Raw genomic sequence first — 19,836 nt, forward strand, 5'->3', positions numbered from 1 at the left:
TGACACTCCTCTGAGGTCCCAACTTTATCTTACCTCGCCACCTTCCCCAATAGGACTGGCCTGCACAGCCATCCCCTGCGTTTCTCCGGAGTGCCTGACCTCACACTCTATAATCTCACCAAACCTCGTTCAGATCCTCCTCAAGAAGTCCCCCTTGACAACCTCCCCACATGAGAGTGACCATGACGACAGCAGCTGACCCTGGGCAGACAAGTCTCAACCTTCCCTTTCAGATGGGCGGCATAGATAAAAATCCTCCATCTTTTAGAATGGTTTCCTCATCTATAAACTTGGGAATTCGTGGACAGTTAAGACGGATGGCGTCTGAAGTGGCGTACAGCTGCTATCACCCAAGGTAGCCATGGGGTCCCCAATACCCAGGCGAGGCCGGGCCACAACCAGTGACAGCTGTGGATTTGGGCCTTGCTGCCTTTAACGGCAACTTCTCACAGGTGTGCTGACGGGTCCCTTGGCCCCCTCACCGAGGGCGATGTTCTCTGTGGTGAGCTGGTCCTTGGTTTCCTGGAATTCGTGGCGCACCTGGGCCAACTGGGCCTCGAAAGCATCCTTCTCCATCTCCTTGGCCACTTGTAGGCTCTGCAGCTGGTCATTCAGGTCCGTGATCTCGTCCACCCTCTGGTTCAGTGTGCGCTTGAGGAAGGCCACGATCTCCTTCTTGTTGTTGGCCAGCTGCTCGAACTCCTGACGGAACAGCTTCTCCTGCACAGCCAGTTCATCCCATTTCCGCTGATACCTGGGGGTGTGGGGGGAGGGCAGAGATGCAGGGTCAAGCCAGGGCAGGCCTGGCTACCAGTGCCTCTGGGCCTGCTCTCCCAGGCCATCCTTCCGCAAAGGGCCATCTGAAGTTTCCCATAGTCTCAATCTCCCATTATGCTTCATGCCTGGAGGCCTTAACCTCAGCCTGTGCTCAGCACTGAGACTGTCTTTGTTTTAAAGGGGTGTGTGTGTGTGTGTGTGTGTGTGTGTGTGTGTGTGTGTAAGCCTGAGCTCAATCTAAAGCAGAACAGCTTGGCTAGGCTGGGTAGCTGGTGGGTTTCAGAAAGCCCCTCCCATCACGGCCAGGGTTAAAGGACACAGGACACTGCTTTTGCCTGGCTGTTTTCAAGGTTCTAGGATCTGAGTTCTAGCCTTCCTGCTTGCTTGTCAGAACTCTACTGAGTCCTCTCCCTAGCCAGCATTTTACATTCCTTCTTCCATTTTTGTTGTTTTGAGACCGGGTCTCACTATATAGCTTTGGCTATCTTGGAACTCGCTGTGTAGACCAACCAAGCTGCCCCACGCCCTGTGCGCCCCCGACTCTGCCTCCTGAGTGTTGGGATGAAAGGTGTGAACCTGTGTGGTCACCTCGTTCAGATGTGAGTCACATGGGGGCTGAGTCTACACTGTGCTCACAGTGGTAACATGTTCACACCTGTTTCCGGTTTGTTTGGAAGTTTGCATTTTCTGTGACCCCCAGTAACACAGACAAGGAAACTGAGGCTCAGAGAGATGAAGAAACTAGAAACTGACAAGACCAGAACTTGAACCAGAACTGAGGTTCTTACCCACAATGCCTGTCTTTACCGTCAGCCCTCTCAGCTGGCCGAGCTGTTTGCACCCTTACCTCTGCATGTCAGGACCTAGCAGTTTGGCAAACATTAAATACTCAGTGTGTTAAATCTATTTGCCCTGATACATTTCATCTGGTGTCTTAGGTCAAGGGACATTTGTTACTTTTATTTATCTATTTATTTTAGTTCTTGGAGACAGGGTTTCTCTGTGTAGCACTGACTGGACTGGAACTCACCCTGTAGACCAGGCTGGCCTCTAACTCACAGAGATCCACCTGCCTCTGCCTCTCAGGCGAGTGCTGGGATTAAAGGCATGCGCCACCACGTCTGGCTTTTATTATATCTACTGTTATTAGTAGTATCTTGGTTTTTAAAGATTTATATATTTTATGTATATGAGTACACTGCCACTCTCTTCAGACACACCAGAAAAGGACATCAAATCCCATGATAGATGGTTGTGAGCCACCATTTGGTTCTGGGAATTGAACTCAGGACCTCTGAGCCATCTCTCCAGCCGTGACATTTGTAAATTTTAAGAGTGAAGCATTTGGAGAGTTGCTTTATTTGTAAGGGTTTATTCATAAATCATTTGAATGAGTAGTGCATACAAGGCACTTCAGGGTCTGCGTGCCTTTGTGGGGAGGGAAGGCAGCTTGCCATAAGAGGAGTCAAAGATCAGGGCTGTCATCCTGCTGCCTCTTCTCCCTGGGTGATTTCCCTGTGTGTGTCTTTCTTGTGGGAAGGTGTACAGCAGAGACACCACAGGCCTGCCCAGGCACACACCTGCTCAGGACCAGCTGTTATATATTTATTCATTACAGATGTCTGGTGTATATGCATATTCACATGTGTATGCATCTGTATGGAGGCCAGAAGTTGACATTTGTCGAGACCCCCCCCACCCCCAATGACATGTAAGGATGTAGGTGCTGTGATAATTATACCCATTTTACAGATAAGGAAATAGAGGTCCTCCACTTTAGATATTGAAGCGGAGTTTCCTGGAACCCAGAGCTCACAAGTTCACCAGTCTAGCTAGCTAGCCTGCTCTACAGCAGTGGTTCTTAACCTTCCTAACACTGTATCCTTTAATATCTGTACTTTCCGATGGTCTCAGGAGTCAAGACCCACAGGTTGAGAAGCACTGCTCCAAGAGGATCTTTTATTTCTACGTCCCGTGCACTGGGGACCACAGGTGGGCACCACACCTACCCATTGGTATGAGTGCTGGGGACCAAATTCTAGTTGTCATGTTTGAGTGGCAGGTGTCTTAGTCACTGGGCCATCTCCCCAGCCACTTCCTTACAGTTTTCAGTGTTACACTTTGGGACGGGGCAGGTGCTTCCTAGCTGTCAGCAAGTAAGCTTTGCTCGTTCTTTTGAGACGGAGTCTTATCCTATAGTCCAGGCTAGCCTGGAACTTAGAACAAACCTGAGACTATAGGCAAGCGCCACCACGTCCAGGTTAGACACTGTATTCTTACAAGCATTTTTGTTGTTTCTCATTTATTGATTATGTGTGTGTATGCATGCATGTATGGGTTGCGTGCACAGCAGAGGTCAAAGGACAACCTGCAGGGGTTAGTTCTATCCCTCTACCATGTGGGTTCTGGTGATGAGGGGCAGGTGCCACTGAGCAGCCCTAAAACTAGTTTTAAAGTAAGAAAAATAATGAACAAATTGTGTCGCTAATTAAATGCCAAGAGGGTCCTTCCCTGCCACCTCTGCCACAAAGGAGCCCAACCCTAAGAGGCAATGGCACAGGTAGGAATATCCTCTTCTTTAGTTCCCATTTAGGGACCTGTAGTGGTTTATGCTTATAATCTCAGCACTTGGGAGACTGAAGCAGGTGGATCAATGTGAGTTTAAGGCTAGCCTGGGCTAAAGAGTAATATCCTGTCTCTAAAACAAAACAAAGACTTAGGAAATCAGACCCAGCCTGGATAAACAAGACCTGGGCCTTGGCATAAGGAAAGGAGGGAACGAGGCATCCTCATGGGTCACCAAGGGAAACCATTTTCAATTTATTCCACCAATCAAACTACATTTTTATAATGTTTACAGTCCCAACCTGTTGGGGCAGGCCAGGGTGGGGGTGGGGTGTTACTTGGGTTTGAGGTGCTAATGCTAATTTAGCATTGTGCTCCCCAAGCTCTGGGAATCCATTTACCTTCTCACCACTCTCAGGGTTACCTGGTTACTTGAGGAAAATGAGGCAGGGGAGGATAGGGCCTGGCCAGAGCCCAGATCTAAGGCCCTTATCTGAACTGTGTACATCTGGTCTGGCAGCATTAGCTTCCTTGCTGGCCACCCACCGGGCCAGCCTGTCCTCCAGGTCTTGGATCTGTTTGTGGTAGAATTCCTTCAGCTCCTCCACCATGGCCAACTCTGGAGTCTTGGACCCACTGGTGTCCTTCCTGCCCCCTATCTTCTTCTTGCTCTGAATCTCCTTGCCTCCTTTGTTTGACTTCTTTTTTGGAGCCATGGCTGATGGCAGCCACTGTTTCAAGTCCCCTTTAAGAAGCCAGGTAGTTGCTAAGGAAGTTGTTTCCGTACATAGCAACAGTGCGGCTGGGTTTTAAAGGGCTACAGTCCTCTTCCTGGCAGGGATCCTGGGGCTGGTTTAAGCCTAGCCTTTCAGAGCAGGATGCCAGGATCCTGGGTACAAGTTTGGGTTCCAGGAAGACCTTTCCTTCCCTCAAGTGGAAATAAATTACAACCATCAAGGACCCTAGCCTGTCCCTTTGGGGATAATCAGAAATGATCACTGAGCCAGCCCCCCCCCCCCCCATCTCGCAGGCTAGGAAGTGCCTTCCCCTAGACCAAACTGCCAATTCTTTAGTGGCACAACCACACGACATTTTGTACTGGAGGCTTCTTTAAAGCTTAGTGGCAGGGGTCCATCTGCCCAGTGCTATCCCAGGTAGATGGGGAGTCAGCATACAGGTATGGGATGGAGACAGTAGGCACCAGGCTGGCAGGGGTTCTAGCTGGCCCCTTGAGTCTCCGGCCTTTCAGCACCAGGCCATCTTGCCGAACACACTGGGCTTATTTTCAGACGGTGAGTGTGTCTGCTCTTTTGGGGACCATCATTATACTCAGTGATGACTGAACACTTAGTGGGTTGTTCACTATGAGTGGGGATCAACTTTGAGGATGTCACAGAAGGGAACATCTATCATATGCAGAGCACTAGAGGGGATTCCACTCAGGTCTGCCTGATTCTCCCAGCCACTGTAATTCTGACTCCATGGGAGTCAATGCCTGTTTTAACCCCCGGAAGGACGGAGCAGCCACAGCTCATGGCCTGCGATCCATGGTTACAGGGCTAGCAGTTCATGCTTTGGCTGTGCTTGGCCTGCTTCAGTATCTTCCTGTCTGAAGACAGGCTACGGCTTTTGGAGGATTGGCCTGGGGCTCTCTGAGCTCTGGGACACGAAGCTAGGGCTTCTGAAGGATAGTAGGGTACTTCTTTGCTGTTTGGTGGGATCAGGGTGGAGAGGAATGTCCAAAGCATGGGCTAAGGGATGCCAGAAAGGAAAAGAAAGAACATAGCCCAGCATGGCCATGCACACCTGTAATCTCGGCTTCTTTGAGTGGGGTGGGGACACAAGACAAGTCAGCCTGAGCGACTCAGTAAAAGTCTGTGTCAAAATAAGAAAACATGGGCCAGCAATATGGCTCCCTGGGTAAAACAATGCCCAGAACAGTGCGAGGAGAAAAGTTGTTCCCTGCACGTGCATCACTGTGCACACAAACACAGTGATAACAAACAGAACAAAAGGCAAGTGAACAAAAGCCCAAAAATCAGCACGAGGAGGTTAAAGGACCATGTCCACATAGAATTCAATCCGGGGCTGGAAAGATGACTCAGTGTTAAAACATGGCTGTTCTCTGCTGAGCACGCCCACTGTTGCCCTTCCCTTCTAGAAGAGGGGATGGGGAGGGAGGAGGGGAGGCCAGCCCCTCCCAACCAGCTATATGCAGTTCTGCCCTAACTGCATGTGGCTTTGGGGTCTTGGGAAGGGGCTGGCATGTACAGGCTGGGGAAGGATGGAGAAGGAACTCAGTCTCTGTAGCCATCGTCGGGTCTCCAGCAACACTGGTTTGGGCTTCCCCAGGCTCCCATTTGTAACCCTTTACTCAGGCTCTGTGAGGAAGCCCAATAAACTCATTGGTTGTCCGGGGGAACCTTCGGTGAAATCAAACTTTGGTTTGTCTTTAGGACCTTAGAAAGGTGGGTAGATGTTGCTTAGTCTGCCTCCCAACACACACACACACACCAAGGGCAAACATTTTGGGGACAGGTGCAAGATCTACAAAGTAACCTTGAGTTGCTACACTCCTTCCGGCAGTGAAAGTGTCATTTTCTGTTACTATAATAAGAGGCCTGAGGCTGGACAGTATATACAGAGGTTTTGTTAGTTGACTTAAAAAAAAAAAAAAACTGTGGGCAGGGATGTTTCCCCTGTATTGTCCGCATGCAGTCCCCATGGATGCCAGAAGAGGGAGCAGATCCTTGGAACTGGAGTTGCGGGAGGTTGGGACTCATCCTGTGGGCATCGAACTCCAGGCCTCTGAAGTGCTCTTAACTGCTGAGCCATCTTTCCAGCTCTAATTAGGTTTCTTGTTTTTTTTTTTTTTTCAAGACCGGGTTACCCTGGCTGTCCTGTAACTAGATCTGTACACCAGGCTGGCCTCAAACACAGAGATCCACCTGCCTCTGCCTCCCCAGTGCTGGGACTCAAGGTGTGCACCACCACTGCCAGGCAATGTTTGATGTGTTTTGTGGTGCTGGGGTAAAGCCTGAGACCTTACACATGTCGGCTAAGTGTTCTACCCGGCTTCATATCCCAGCTTTCCAATTTCTCACTAAGGCTGACCTTGAACTTGCTCTGTAGCCTAGGCAGCCCTAGAACTAAAAATCCTATCTCCTCCTTAAACAGCTAGGGTTACAAACCTGTACCCCAGGCCTGGTTCATTCACCTGCTTATGGAGGTCCAGGGGCACTTCATAGCTGATGATTGGAGCATGTGGGAGAGAAGTCTGTTGTGAGGAACTGAGGCAGGAAGAGCCCGAGCCCGGCTTGGCCTCAGAACAGCATCCAGGTAGTACCATAGGAGTATCACTAGCCCTGTCCTCCCCTCCCTTTCCTGGGGCACCCAGCACATGAACGCCCAGGGACAAGCCACATGCAGACTGCATCAGGGAAGCATTTAATGAGTCCCCTGCTCTGTGAGCCAGCCTCCCGAGCAGGACTCTCCAGTTCACAGGACACCGCCAGCTTCATTCTGGAGGGAGGTCTACACGCTCAGGTTGCGACAGGGCGCTGCAGTGCCTGTGGCATGGGCAGTCTAGGAGGTGAGAAGAAGCTCCCTGTGTCTAGGCAGGTCCTTATGTATTTTTATTTACTCATTCATTTGAGACAGTGTCTCACTATGTTGTCTTGGCTAGACTTAGAACTATTTATGTAGACTTGACTGAACTTCAAAGAGATCCCCCTGCCTCTGTCCCCCAAGTACTGGGACTAACGGTGGTGCCGCCATACTCAGTGGGGCAGCATCTTCCTGCTGCCTGAGGCTAGAGCCAATCTCTGGCCACAGATGGGAGACAGGTATAGATGCAATGCAAGCCACAATCCCCTGGGTCCAGAAGCCCCCATGCCGAAGCTGTGGGGTGGCTGGCCTCCTCTATAGTCCCCACAGTAAGACCAGCTCTGCAGTGGGCCCCGGCAGCAAGAGTGAGAGCTGACGTCTTTATTAGACTCAAATGCTGCAGTACAGGACGGTACAGAGCGGTACACGGTTGTGCTTCCATACTTTAAACACTGAGATTCAAGAGTTTCAAGTTAACAAGTTTCAAGACAGACTAGCTTTTTTTTTAAATATCCATTTGAGAAATTATTTATATAAATAACATAAAGGAAACCCCACATGTTCGACAAACAAGGTCCTGAAGCAAGAGCATTGCTTGACCAGAGAGAAGGGACAAAAGAAGCTGCTACAGAAGAAACCAACCAGGGCTGCTAAGGTTCATCCTAGGGAAAGGGTCACTGGAGAGGGGCGGGGCCTGAGAACTAAGGAGAGGAGAACTCTAGAGGCAGGAAGGGAGGAGGGCACCGGACACTGCGGCAGGCAGGCGTACACCACGTTTGTGAAGACAGCACGAGACAGTAATACATACAAGTCTGCGGGAGGGAGGGAGGGGCAGGGGCTGGGCTGGGGACATTTTTGTGACTTCCACTGTCTGTTTCATGACTACAGCAGCAGGGTGAGTGGCATGCTCAGGGAGCTGCTGCGTCCTGAGGATGGAGACCATCCTTCCAGCATCTGCTTCTGGAATTTCTGCTTTATAGCTAGCTATGTTTTATACAGTGATGACTTTAATACAAAGAAAAAATGATTGTTTTCATACAACCACAATGACACATGACTGTACACTACACAAAGATTGATGAAGTATCTTAAACTGAGGACACTCTGACTGAGCAGCAGGGCCCCCTCCTCAGGCCTAGCTTTGACCAGAGTGCCAAACTCACATCTTCCAGTTCACTCCTGACCTTTGACCTCTATCCCGGCTATGCTCACGAGAAGGCTCGGGAAGGACTGGGCTGGTCATACCTAACTCTGGAGGACCCAAGTCTGCTAGGCATGCTCATTTAGTTTGGAGGACTTAACTTGTTACAGCACTGTGGACACAGGTCAGGGAATGCAGTGTCATGCTCTGGAGACAACACTGGCTAGCACTCAGACTGGCTTCCTGTGGATATGCCAAGCCTCCACCCACAGCTGCAAAGAGGAGGCTCATTCCACGCCAGCCTCCAGAGGTGTCTGCTCACCTCATCTCAGTGTCTGTGCATGAGAACGGGGTGAGCAGGGGCTAGAGAGAAAAACATCACTTCCTCAGCATGTCATATCTTGGGGACAGAGACCTTATGATTCCAACAAGAACAGAAATGAGCCCAAACAAGCTCTGAGAAACACTCACACATCTACCTTTCCATATCCAAGCAATGTGCACGCGTGGTACAGGGCTATATACAGGTCACGGGGTCATAAATAAGGGAGAGTCCACTCGGTCCAGAGTTCTGATGCTTCTGCAGTGTGGAGCTTGCATGTGAACTTACTGTGGGATACATACAGAAGATACTCATTTTTAAAAAACAACACATTACTCTCTTGCTTTTCAGAGGACAAGATGGGGTGTCATCGCACAGGAGAAGAACTCAGCGCGGCAACAGGGTGGCCAGGGCGTGCAGGGCTGGGGAGGCAGCAGAGTAACCGAGGTGTCGCACTGGGGAGCTGCAGAGCATTGTGGGAAGGGAGCCAGGGTTTTGGAGGGCAGCTGATTTTAACTGCTTATTTCTTCGTCTGTTTTATTCAGCTTCTTCAGCGTGTCCAGCAGTTTCTGTGGGGTGAGAATGTGCGTGGATCCTGGGAAGGCAGAGAAGACAGTAAGTTCACTCACCTATTGCAGCCTGAGACTTCTGTCCCCAACTCTCCATCCCCCCAACCCTGGTCTGGGTCCAGTGGAAGCTAGGAGGGGTTTGGGGATGGAACCCTTGGGACCCGTCAAATAGGCTAAAGAGGTATTTAGGTACAGGCAGGGTCCCAGGCTGACCCAGGAACCACTTCTCAGAGCCCAGTGCCATCTGTCAAGTTACTTGTGCTTCCTTCATTATCTCTTGAAGTCAAGATGAAGCCAGGGAAAGAAATTTCAAATATGGCAAGAGACAGCGGCTGAGAAGGGCAGAGGCTTGTAGGTGTCTCTATGTGGAGAGAATGGTGCCTGGCAGGACTTGGGGACCCACTAACCTCTGGGAGCCGGCATGTTGGTGCTGGCACAGTGGGGGACCTCAGGTGTGAGGGGAAGGGCAGGGACCTGAGGCCTTACCTTGTGGAGACCGTATTGTAAGAGACTTGTAAGACATTAGAAATGCTTGCGAAAGTTTAAGCTAATGGAATCAGATATACTTCTAGAGCAAAGGTAAAAAAAATACAAATAAAAAATTTAAATGAAGGCCTTTTTCATAGAGATGTAGGTGCACTAAAATGATACATGGACCGAGTGGTTTGGGCATGGGCTTAATCAAACAGAATGGAGGTGGTGTGAGCATGAGGCGTGCATGCACGCAGCAGTGGGTGCAAAGCAGGTCCTGGTGGGATAGGAGAACCAAAGGAAAGGTCCGTTCTTGAAAATGTGCCTCCCTGGGAACCTGGAAACAGTAGGCCTCTGTGCGAGTGGGGAGCCAAGACCGCATTCCAGACTTCCGTTCCGAGGTGAGGAACAAGGAGCCTTGCTCCCTGTGCCTCTGACCATCACTTGCTCAGTGACCTGGGAGCTTCCTGGTCAGTCTGGACCAGCAGAAGAGCAACAATCTGAGAGGATCCTCCAGGCCTGTCTCTGCATTCACTGTTGTGGTCCAGAAGTCCATCCCTGGCTATGCATGCTACCCTGAGCGTTCCCTGCACTGGCCCTGTGCTGTACGGCTGTCTCGTTACTCTGCAGAGGCACAGCTCCTTACAGAGTGGATGTGTAGTCAGGAGTATTTTATAACTGCCCCTTTTGCTCAAGCACACTTACTTCCATGAGCTAGCTAGTCTTCCTAGGAGCCCTAGGGCAAGCAAAGGCCTTCACAAGAGAAGGGACCTCAGCAGGAGCTAGCCAAAGAGAGGGCCACCCAGACCTCCACTCCCTCCATCCAGCTGGCTCTGGATCCAGTGAGGAGTGGCCTAGGGCTTCCTAAAGTCAACAAGGAACATAATGGTGGGAGAATGCCCTGTAATCCGTGCTAGAAACTGGGCCAGGAAACTGGACATCTGTTTTGATCTTGAAGACAAATTCAAAGGGGCTCCTTGAATTTGATTATGAAATGCCAGAAATGGCCTGCAAAGATGAAGTTGAGGCATATTAAAATGCCCGTCTCATTCTTCAAAGACCTAAGGGGTGGCCCTCTGGATTAAGAGAAAGAAGCCAGTCTTATCAGAGGGACACGCAAGGATGCTTGTATGTTAGAACCAACAGCCAACCCGGAACATAGCAAAACAGTCTCTACATAGGCACACAGACCTGACAAGTGAGGGGTGCGATAGGAGTGATGGTGGCGCACACCTTTGATCCCAGCACTTGAGAGGCAGAGATAGAGACAGAGATAGACAGGGGATCTTTGTGAGTTGGGGGCTAGCCTGGTCTACAGAGCTAGTTCCAGGACAGATACATAGAGAAATTCTGTCTTGAAAAAAAAAAAAAAAACCAGAGCAGAACAGAACAAACCAAAATACCTGTATAATATGTGTACTGACTAGGTGTAGTGTAGCCTGAGTTCTTTTGTTTGGTTTTGTTTCTTTTTAAAAATAACTTTTACATATGTGAGTGTTTTGCCTTCAATGGATCAGTATATCACATCTGTGTCTGGTACTCGATGAGACCAGAAGAGGGCATTGGATCCCCTGTGACAAGATCCCCTGAGGGCACTAGGAATTGAACCCAGATCCTCTGAAGAGCAGCCAGTGCTCCTAACCACCAAGCCATTTCTTCAACCCCGCCTCCTTCGCTCAGATGGCTTCCTGGCCATCCCCTACTGGCACTCATGGTGATCCATATACAGAACAAGGTAAGGATATGAAACTCTAGTCATCAGACACCACCCAGGGCTGTCAGAGGGATGATGGATGAGGCTTGAGAGAACTGGGGTTCTCCAATGATCAAGATTCCCCTGACCCACAGCTGCCCCGGTGACTAGAGAGAGGAGCTAGGAAGACACAGAAAGGCACTGTCTCCCAGAACACATGAACTTGACGGGGCCACTTTCCCTTGTGTCTGGGCCTCGTCTTAAAGGTAAGCTATAAAACTGTGTGGTTCAGTAAGCTCTGCACTACTCTGTCTCTGGTCACCTGGACGGTCACAACAGGACAAGTGAATGGCTTTCCTTTGCCTCTGGCCTCCCTGGTTTAGAGCTCTGTGGCTTGCTACTGTTTAATCTCCCTGCTTCCCTCTAGACATACATACTTTACATTTTATTTATTTATTTTTGAGACAGGGTCTGGCTATCCTTGAACTCTCATGTAGATCAGGTTGGCCTCAAACCCACATAGATCTGCTTGCCTCTGCCTCTTAAGAGGCCGATTAAAGTTGTGTGTCACCGTGTCCCGCTTGTTTATTTAGTTTTTAGACACACTGTGTACACTAGGCTGGCCTTGAACTTGAGACCCGAGTGCCTCTGTCTCCTCGGGCCTCAGTGGACAGAAGTGCACTATGCTTTATTGCCTAATGATTCTGCTTCCCGGAGGAAGAGGAGCCCAGGAAGGATGGGGCTGAGGTCCAGTCTGAAGTCCAGTTCTTGGCTCATAGCTATTGTCCTGGAGGTGACACCTCCCTCCTTGGGGAAGCGGGGGTAAGTGGAGTGGCTATTTCTTCTTACAACATGGAAACCACACTAAGCAAGGCAGCTTCTGGTGGTATCTAGTCAAGCTTCGGAAGAGACCCGCTCCTGAGATACACCAGGAAGCCAGGGGTATGTATGCATGGCTCCAGGCCTAAACCTACTAAATGCAGACTGACTCAAGAGCGTCTTGGTGCAGTGGCCAGAGGCTCTCTCACTGCAGCTTACAGGACACTCCAACTTACTGGCTCACGGGGTCAACTTATGTTGAAAGGACATTTTTAGAGCCCATAATAAAACAGGTAAAAATACTGAGGGATTACTAACATGGAGTCCCCAACACTCTTAAGGGATGGAAAAGGAGGAGTGAGGAGGGTCTAGTAAGTCACCAGACAGACAGGATGCCCCTGAGCAACAAGCAGGGATGGGGGGAGTAATCAAGAACAGATTTCCCTTGAGGGCTGTAGAGCTGATTAAGGGGGGGGGGGTAGAAAGGGGAGAGAGAGAGAGAGAGAGAGAGAGAGAGAGAGAGAGAGAGAGAGAGAGCACACTGCTCAATTCCGAAAGATCCAGAAAAGCAATGTCTTCCCTTCTTCCTCTCCTTCTAAGTGTTACACGTGCCAGGCAACCTGTCTACCACTAAGACACATCCCAGCCCTCTTTTTACCTTTTAAAAAAGCTTTAATTTCATTTTAATTATGCATAAGTGTGTGCGTAGGTATTCATGCATGCAGGTGCCCAAAGAGGTCAAAGGTCAGATATTCTGGAGCTGGGGTTACAGGTGGTTGAGTGGCTCAATCTGGGTGCTGGGAACAGAGTCTGGGTCCTCTTCAAGAGCACTATGTGCTCTTAACAACTGAGCCATCTCTCCAGTCCCATTTTTATTTTTTATTTTGAGACACAGTCTTGTTAAGTTGCCGGGCTGGTCTTGAACTCACTCTGTAGCCCAGGTGGGCCTTGGCCCCGCCTCTGCCCGCTGAGTAGCTGGGTGGCAGCCTGCCCCACTGGACTGGAGTAAAAGCAGAATAAGGGAGTGCAGTGTCTGCAGCGTGGGGTGTGAGCAGTGGTGTCACGGTCATCCCTCAGCACTGTACCTGTCTGACTAAAGGTGTCCATCCCTCTGCTTCCATTGCCCCGGAGCCTCCTCTGTCCCCCTGGCCACTCCTCCCTCACCCTCAGGTGCTGTGAACATCTCCCAAGTGTTGGCCTTTTATGTGTGGCCATCCTGAATGTCAGCTGGCCTCACTCTCAAGTCACATCCACTGTAGGAGCCTACGTTTCATCCTGGGTGCAGGCTTGGGTGCCATGCCTCAGACAGCCCTAGCCCTAGTTCCCTCTTTGAGTGTTCACGGCTGCGGTCACTCGGTTTAACCCAGTCACTGTGCAGCGTTCACCCAGGGCAGGAGCGAGTTGGCAGATGGAGCCCAGGGTGTGAAGGCGGCACTGGACACATTTTCAATTGGCGTTAAGAACTGCAAGCATTTTCTTGGAAAAAGGAAATCAAAGAAATGATAAAGTAAAAAGAGAAAAAGAAAGAGAGTGACAGGATCATCAAAGAAAGCCCTTCAGAGCGGAAGAGTTTCTTTCTGGAATAAGCTGCTTTTACTTTGTCTCTTTGGCTCTCACTCCATTGTTGGAGCCTGATCCTCAAAAGATACCCTAGAGGACTCCCTGAAGTCGGGGTGTCTCAGGTCCATGAGGAATTTGGTGGGAGTGAGAATGTGAGTAGAACCTGTGGGAGAATAGAGGCCGGCTGAACAAGGCGCCCTGGACGCCAACAGAGGTCCCAGTGCCCGAAGCCGGAGAGGCGTGAGAGGCGAGGCATGCACAGACAGGCACATGCACACATGTACAGACAGCACGGTGCTGGCATGCATAAAGCCTGTGAGGCCACACGGCAGACAGTGGCTGTCTTGGGAAGCCCCTCCATGAACCCACATGGGCAGCTCTCTGTCCCTGGGTCTTCACCCTCCCCCTGCACAAGGAACCTCAAGGAAGGTTCCCACCCAAAGCCTGGTAGTGATGGCTGCTGTCCAGGGAAGACACTGTGCTTGAGCTTAGAGTCCTCTAACATAAGCATGCAACACGTATGCAAGTAAGCAGGGAACACTCATGGGGCCTACATCACAGACAGAAAAACAGGCAGGGACACTAACCAGAGATGCCTATGGGAGCTGGGGGAGGGTGTACAGTTTTCCCATGTGGTTGTGCAAAGAGGTGACCCCTTCCGGCCTGTCTTGGTGAACCCAGAAGCAGCTATCTCACTGCTTGATGGAGCCTGCTTGCTTGGACAGCTTGGGGATGCCGGGACTGTGTCATCCAAGTTGGATAGACACAAGTGACACTCCCGGAGATGACCTCACCTAGGAGTATGGGCAGGTGTCTGTGTGCTGAGGGAAGCCCTTCTGGCAGGGCAGCACACAAGAACACTAGAACCTTGATCTCTGGTCTTAGACTTTACCCAGCATGTGTACCCACAGAGGGTGAGCTAGACAGGGCAGTATCCACGACAGCTCCTGACAATCTGTGGCACATAAAACTGTTTGGGGACAAAATGGAGACATCTGGAAGAACCCAGATTTTTCTCCCTAGGGTGTCTGTCAGCCCTAGATGCTGCAGATGATCCTGGAGACAGGAAGCAGGAAGTGCCTTCTGCGGCACAGGCCTTCTTCCACCAGCTGCTTGTGTTCTTTTGGAAGTGAACAGGAAATATGAGAGGGTGTGGCAGACCAGAAGGAAGCGGGCCTGGCTAGGGAGTCCTGACTCAGCCTTTAGGCCACAATGGATGACACTGTCAGTCACCTCCAACAGAGAGGGTGGGGAGGTCAGTAGTGACAGCCCTGCCATCGGGCGTGGTAAGATACGGCTTGGAGAGAGCCTCTGTGGCTTAAGTGACTGCACTTGGCAGTGTCACTGTGTGGACTTGAGCCCTGTGACCAGGCTCTTTCCATTCCAAACTGCTGTCTTTCAGCAGGAGACAAGCGGGGCAGACAGCTTCTGCCACCCATAAAGTGCTATCCAGGGCCAGGTTTTGCTGGGGTGAGGGAGGCCCTACGGTGGGAGCAACAGGAAGCATGGGATGGACTGGCAGTGCAGTGAGGCGGGCCTGCCCTGCTTACCTATGAGCACTTCCCACTTGCCGTTGGCCTGCGTCACTTCGTAGGCACAGCGCATCTCATTCAGGCTCACGCCCCCAAGGATGAAAATAATGAGGCGGGGGCCGCTGCGGTACTCCCCGGGGGCCTTATTCTTGTGCCAATGTCCATAGCGGGCACTGAGGGAGAGAGCACACACAGATGACTCGTACCAGGGCCTCACAGAGCAGCACTGCTCATCAATGCTGGCCAAGCTGAGCTGCACTGCAGGTGCCTGAGCTGTGACTGCCACGCTCTCATGAATACTCAGGCACCAGACTGGCTTGTCTCACAGCAGCTCTGCCTGGATGGCTCTCATTCAGATGTCTGGGCTTGCAGTGTGCAGAGGCAGAGGGGCCCCATCAAGCCTGCACACTGATCACATGTAAAGAAGCTCTGTGGGGGCCAGGCTTCCTGGTACTGTATCTCCAGGGACAGACAGCACTCGTTACTCAGAAGTCACAGTCTAACAGGATGGGAGATGCTGAATGCCAGGTGACGGAACCAGGGCCGCACGGCACTGCTCAGGCATTACCAGGGAGGTAAAGAGCAGCTGAGCCTTTGCTGCCAGGTCTCTCTGTCCCTGCACTTCCTTAGTAGGGGCCTGGACTGAGACACAGGCCGGGACAATGAAAAACATGAAAGAGGAAGCGAATCCCCTCTGGACACCAGAATGCTCCACCCTGCTTCCTCATGGAGGCCCGGGCGCAGCTGGGCACTCCGTCTCTCCCGTGCCCCTCGGGCCTGGCAAGGGCAGCACTTGGAGCCAGCTGTATTTTACTGCCCAGCTGGCAATGACTTTTTCACCCAGGCTGCCATACAAGGGGAAGCCAATGCCACAGGCGCCACTGCAGACCTGCCCAGGTCAAAGGCCAACGGTGAAAACAGAAAGAAGAAAAGCCAGAGTCATCGGACAGCGTCTGGCACTCTAGAGTGTTTCTGGTCATGGTGGAGCACACCTTCAATCCAGCCTTGGGAGGCAGATATTACCGGTGGATCTCTGTGGGTTCAAGGCCAGGCTGGTCAGCATAGTGAGTTCCAGGACAGCCAGAGCTACACAGAGATCCTATCTCAAAAAAATAACAAAAGAAGCCAGGCGGTGGTGAACACATCTAGTCCCAGCAGCTAGGAGGCAGAGGCAGGAGGATCTCTCTGAGTTTAAGGCCAGCCTGGTTTCCAGAGTGAGTTCCAGGTCATCCAGGGCAACCCGGCCTCAGAAAAGAAAACAAAACCCAACAAAACAAATAAATTAACAACCCCCAAACAAAACAAAGAAGGAGTCAGCCCTGGGAAGCACAGTGATTGTCTTCTCTGCAGCTCCGACAGCTCCAGCTCTAGAGACACAGTCCCAATGCCTGTCTGCTGGCCTGGGCCATCCACGTCAGGCGGCTATGAGGAGAACTGCTATGAATGGATGCTGGCCTTCCAAGACTCAGCAGGTAGTTAGAGAAGAGGAACACTCAAGAGAGACCTACAGATTAAAGGGTGTGCAGCTGACCTGGCTATACAAGTAGGCCTGGCTTGTTCCAGGGTGAGCAAGGGCTGAGGGTGCATGAAGGGAAAGGGAGGGAGGGAGTTCTTGAAGGCTTGGAGCCAAAGGGAGAGCCACACAGCCTGCACCCCCACACTGACCTACCTCACAGCAGTGGTGCTGAAGGATGCGGAAGAGCGGGTAGAGATGTATGGGTAGTGCTTTGTATCCAGTTTGTCTTCAATGGTGTCCTAGAGAGGAGAGAGAGACTGAGGTCAGGCCACCGTGTGCCTGAAAGGGCTGGCAGGAGGTGGGGCAGTCATTCTGCAGCCTGGCCCTATGGGTCCTCTGTCAAACAGCAAGGCACTCACTTCTCTCAGCTCTGCAATGTTCTCCATCGAATAACCCATCAAGACCAAACAGTACTCGGTCCACTCAGTTCCCAACATGTCAGCCTCATGACAACTGGGTCTGAGCCTCCCCTGCAGTGTGTCAAGGGGCTAATTGTCTAATGGATGGATTCCGCTATCTCCTGCCACTTAGAAATCCACACTCCACTTAGGAGCAACATGAGAAGCCCATGCAGGTGTCCTTGGGGAGCAGGGAGGAGGGGTGGAAGAGCAGGCGGCAACGTTCAGCCCCACAGCTGAGACAGGCAATTGGTTCCTGGGTGTGCCACAGCCGCCCATCCTTTGGTTTTGTAGGCTTTAAAAATAGGATGCTGACTCACCCTGCACAAATACTATTCTTCCAGCATGTAAGTTGGTAGCAGTCCCTGAGCTCACTCAGGGGCGCGAGGCGAGGTGTCACTCTCTGCACTCCCATTTTGTTTGCCTATCAAGTGAGGAGTTGGGTCTGTTGTCCCTCCAACCTTAAGAACCTAGAGGTGGAGGACTCTGCAGGGTTCCTGCAGTGATGTTGAGGGGTGGGAGTGACTCTAAAGAGCTTCTGCGAAGCACTGCCTCTCATCCCTTGACAGCCAAGAAACATGGGGCCACAGCCTAGTGTGCTGCAGGCTCTATGCCATAGACACAAGGCACCAAGTGACAGAATCATCCTATTAGAAGATGTGACTGGGTTGGTCGGGTACAGCATGTATGAAGCCCTGAGTTGGTCCCTGTACTACATTACTGGGCATAGTGGTACCTGCTTTGAATCCAGCAATTAAGGGAGAGAGAAAGGAGATTAGAAGTTCAATATCGGGCTGGAGAGATGGCTCAGCCAATAAGAGAACAGACTGCTCTTCCAGAGGTCCTGAGTTCAATTCCCAGCAACCACATGGTGGCTCACAGCCATCTGTAATGGGATCTGATGCCCCTTCTGGTGTGTCTGAGGACAACCACAGTGTACTCATATAAAATAAATAAATAAATCTTATAAAAAAAAAAAGTTCAATATCATCCTTCGCTACAGATCATCCTTGCATATATCATAAGTTCAAGGTCAGCCAGGACATGAGACCCAATCTCAATTCAAAACCTGAATAGCAAAGCTGTATGTAAATAGCGTTGCTGACCAGAATGCAACAGACTCTGGGATGCTGGACGGTCAGACATGTGAAGTGCCATACAACGTGGGACCTCGTAGAGACGGAAGGGAAGTAGGGCCAGGAAGTAGAGATGAGGACAAGAATAGTCCAAGGGGCAAGCTTGAGGCACAGAGCCCAGGTCTGTCTGCTAGTGTGGGGAGGTGGGCGGGCTGTGGCCTCCATGGGGGCCCTTCCACACCTGGCTGAGATGGGATCTAGAAGGACCATGTCCCCTAGTAGTCTGTGCATGTTCCTCATCTGAACATGACATCCTGACTGTGGTGGTTCCAATACGCTTGTCCTATGCAAAACGGAGGTATTAGGAGGTGTGGCCTTGTTGGAGGAAGTGTGTCAGCGTGTAGACGGCTTAGAGAGTCTCTTCCTGCTGCCTGTGGATCTAGATGGAGAACTCTCAGCTCCTTCTCCAGCACCATGTCTGCTTGGATGCTGCCAGGCTTCCTGCCTTGATGATAACGGACTGAATTGCAGAAACTGTAAGCCAGCCCCAGTTAAATGTTTTCCTTTAGAAAAAGTGTCTTAGACATGGTGTTTCTTCACAGCAATGCTAACTAAGAGACAGTGATGTGAGTCTAACCCTTCTAGGTCCTACACCACAGAGGCACTTCTAAAGTATGGGGCTATCTCCCCTGAGACTGGAGCAGTAGGCACATGGATCTTGAGGTCTCCATGGTCTGTCTTTCCGGGCTAGTGTTACTTGACATGAGAGGAGGGAACCTTGCCTCCTTAAAATCAGGTTGTAGGCAAACCCACGAAGCATTTTCTTAGTTAGTGAGCCATACAGGAGGGCCCAAATTACTGTGGGTGGTGCCGTCCCTGGGCTGGCGGTCCTGGGTGCTCAGAAAGCAGGCTGAGTCAGCCATGAGAGCAAGCCAGTAAGCAGCACCCTCCTGGCCTCTGCATCAGCTCCTGCTCCAGGTTCTGTCCTGTGTGAACTCTGGCCCTGAATGTCTTACATGATGAACAGTGATGCCCCACCTCTCCAAGTTACTTTTGGTCATGGTGTTTCATCACAGCAACAGTAACCTAAAGTAAGATCAGTCCGTGGGTGTTCCTGAGTCCTCAGAGACTGACAGAGCCCCAGAGGACTGGAACCAAAGCACAGTAGCCACTGATGCCTGAAAACGGGGGTGCTGGAACTTGGACCGCCCACTGAAGAGCAGCCCTGGATCCTGCTGCTGAACCCCAAACTGACCTCCATAATGTCTTTAATGATCGGGGTCCATCGTGAGAGCTGGTAGGTCTGCTCACTGATGCGCTCCTTCCGCTCCGGCTTGCTTCTGCGGCGTAGTGTGGACTGAATGCAAGCACACACCAGGTCAGTTAGATGGGTCTCAGCGACTTCTAGGAATTCTCTTAAGGACCCGCTTAGCATTGGCAAAGAGTAATAAAGGAGAGGTGTAGCTCTGAAATAGACCTCCTCAAGAGACTCTGAAACAAGGAGTCTTGAGAAAGTCTGGGTTTTCTGGGATTTTGTTTTGTTTTGATTCTTTGAGACAGGGTTTTTTGAGTTTGAGACAGTGTGTGTGTGTGTGTGTGTGTGTGTGTGTGTGTGTGTGTGGCCCTGGGTTTCTGTTTCATGTTTTCATGTCAGCAGCACGGGCTGTTTTACATGAACCAGTTCTACTGTTTTGAGCCTTTTGTGACCCAGGTACTGAAAACACCAAACGCCGCCAGCTGCCGGTCACTGGTCTGGTCAATCATGAACGTGGCGAGGATACAGTATGCCAA

The 19,836-nt window shown here is 51.0% G+C and overlaps 3 protein-coding genes across 7 annotated transcripts in view; 1 reads left to right on the plus strand and 2 right to left on the minus strand.

Moving 5' to 3' along the window:
- The window catches only part of Cfap157 (cilia and flagella associated protein 157), a 6,975-nt gene extending 2,895 nt beyond the window's left edge, over window positions 1-4,080 (minus strand). For 2 of the 3 annotated variants that reach the window (XM_063284352.1, XM_063284354.1), the window contains exons 1-2: window positions 3,889-4,058; window positions 483-754 (exon numbers count right to left, since the gene is read on the minus strand). In XM_063284352.1, coding sequence (XP_063140422.1) covers window positions 483-754; window positions 3,889-4,058 — 442 coding nt within the window. Of the gene's footprint in view, window positions 1-482; window positions 755-3,888 lie in introns of all 3 variants that reach the window. The other variant, NM_001100869.1, reaches the window with a different exon arrangement.
- Window positions 1-8,492, plus strand: part of Ptrh1 (peptidyl-tRNA hydrolase 1 homolog) — a 13,031-nt gene extending 4,539 nt beyond the window's left edge. The window contains exon 4 of the mRNA XM_063284072.1: window positions 54-8,492. Within this exon, the coding sequence (XP_063140142.1) occupies window positions 54-174 (121 nt within the window). The 3' untranslated portion in view covers window positions 175-8,492. The remainder of the gene's footprint in view (window positions 1-53) is intronic.
- The window catches only part of Stxbp1 (syntaxin binding protein 1), a 61,693-nt gene continuing 49,171 nt past the window's right edge, over window positions 7,315-19,836 (minus strand). The window contains exons 16-20 of one of the 3 annotated variants that reach the window (XM_006233939.4): window positions 19,301-19,402; window positions 16,725-16,810; window positions 15,074-15,228; window positions 13,561-13,686; window positions 8,983-9,006 (exon numbers count right to left, since the gene is read on the minus strand). In XM_006233939.4, the coding sequence (XP_006234001.1) occupies window positions 13,577-13,686; window positions 15,074-15,228; window positions 16,725-16,810; window positions 19,301-19,402 (453 nt within the window). In that variant the 3' untranslated portion in view covers window positions 8,983-9,006; window positions 13,561-13,576. Of the gene's footprint in view, window positions 9,007-12,614; window positions 13,687-15,073; window positions 15,229-16,724; window positions 16,811-19,300; window positions 19,403-19,836 lie in introns of those variants that run through there. The other 2 variants (NM_013038.4, XM_063283163.1) reach the window with 2 other exon arrangements.

Source organism: Rattus norvegicus, chromosome 3 (genome assembly GCF_036323735.1).
Source record: "Rattus norvegicus strain BN/NHsdMcwi chromosome 3, GRCr8, whole genome shotgun sequence".
In the NCBI taxonomy this organism is placed as follows: domain Eukaryota; kingdom Metazoa; phylum Chordata; class Mammalia; order Rodentia; family Muridae; genus Rattus; species Rattus norvegicus.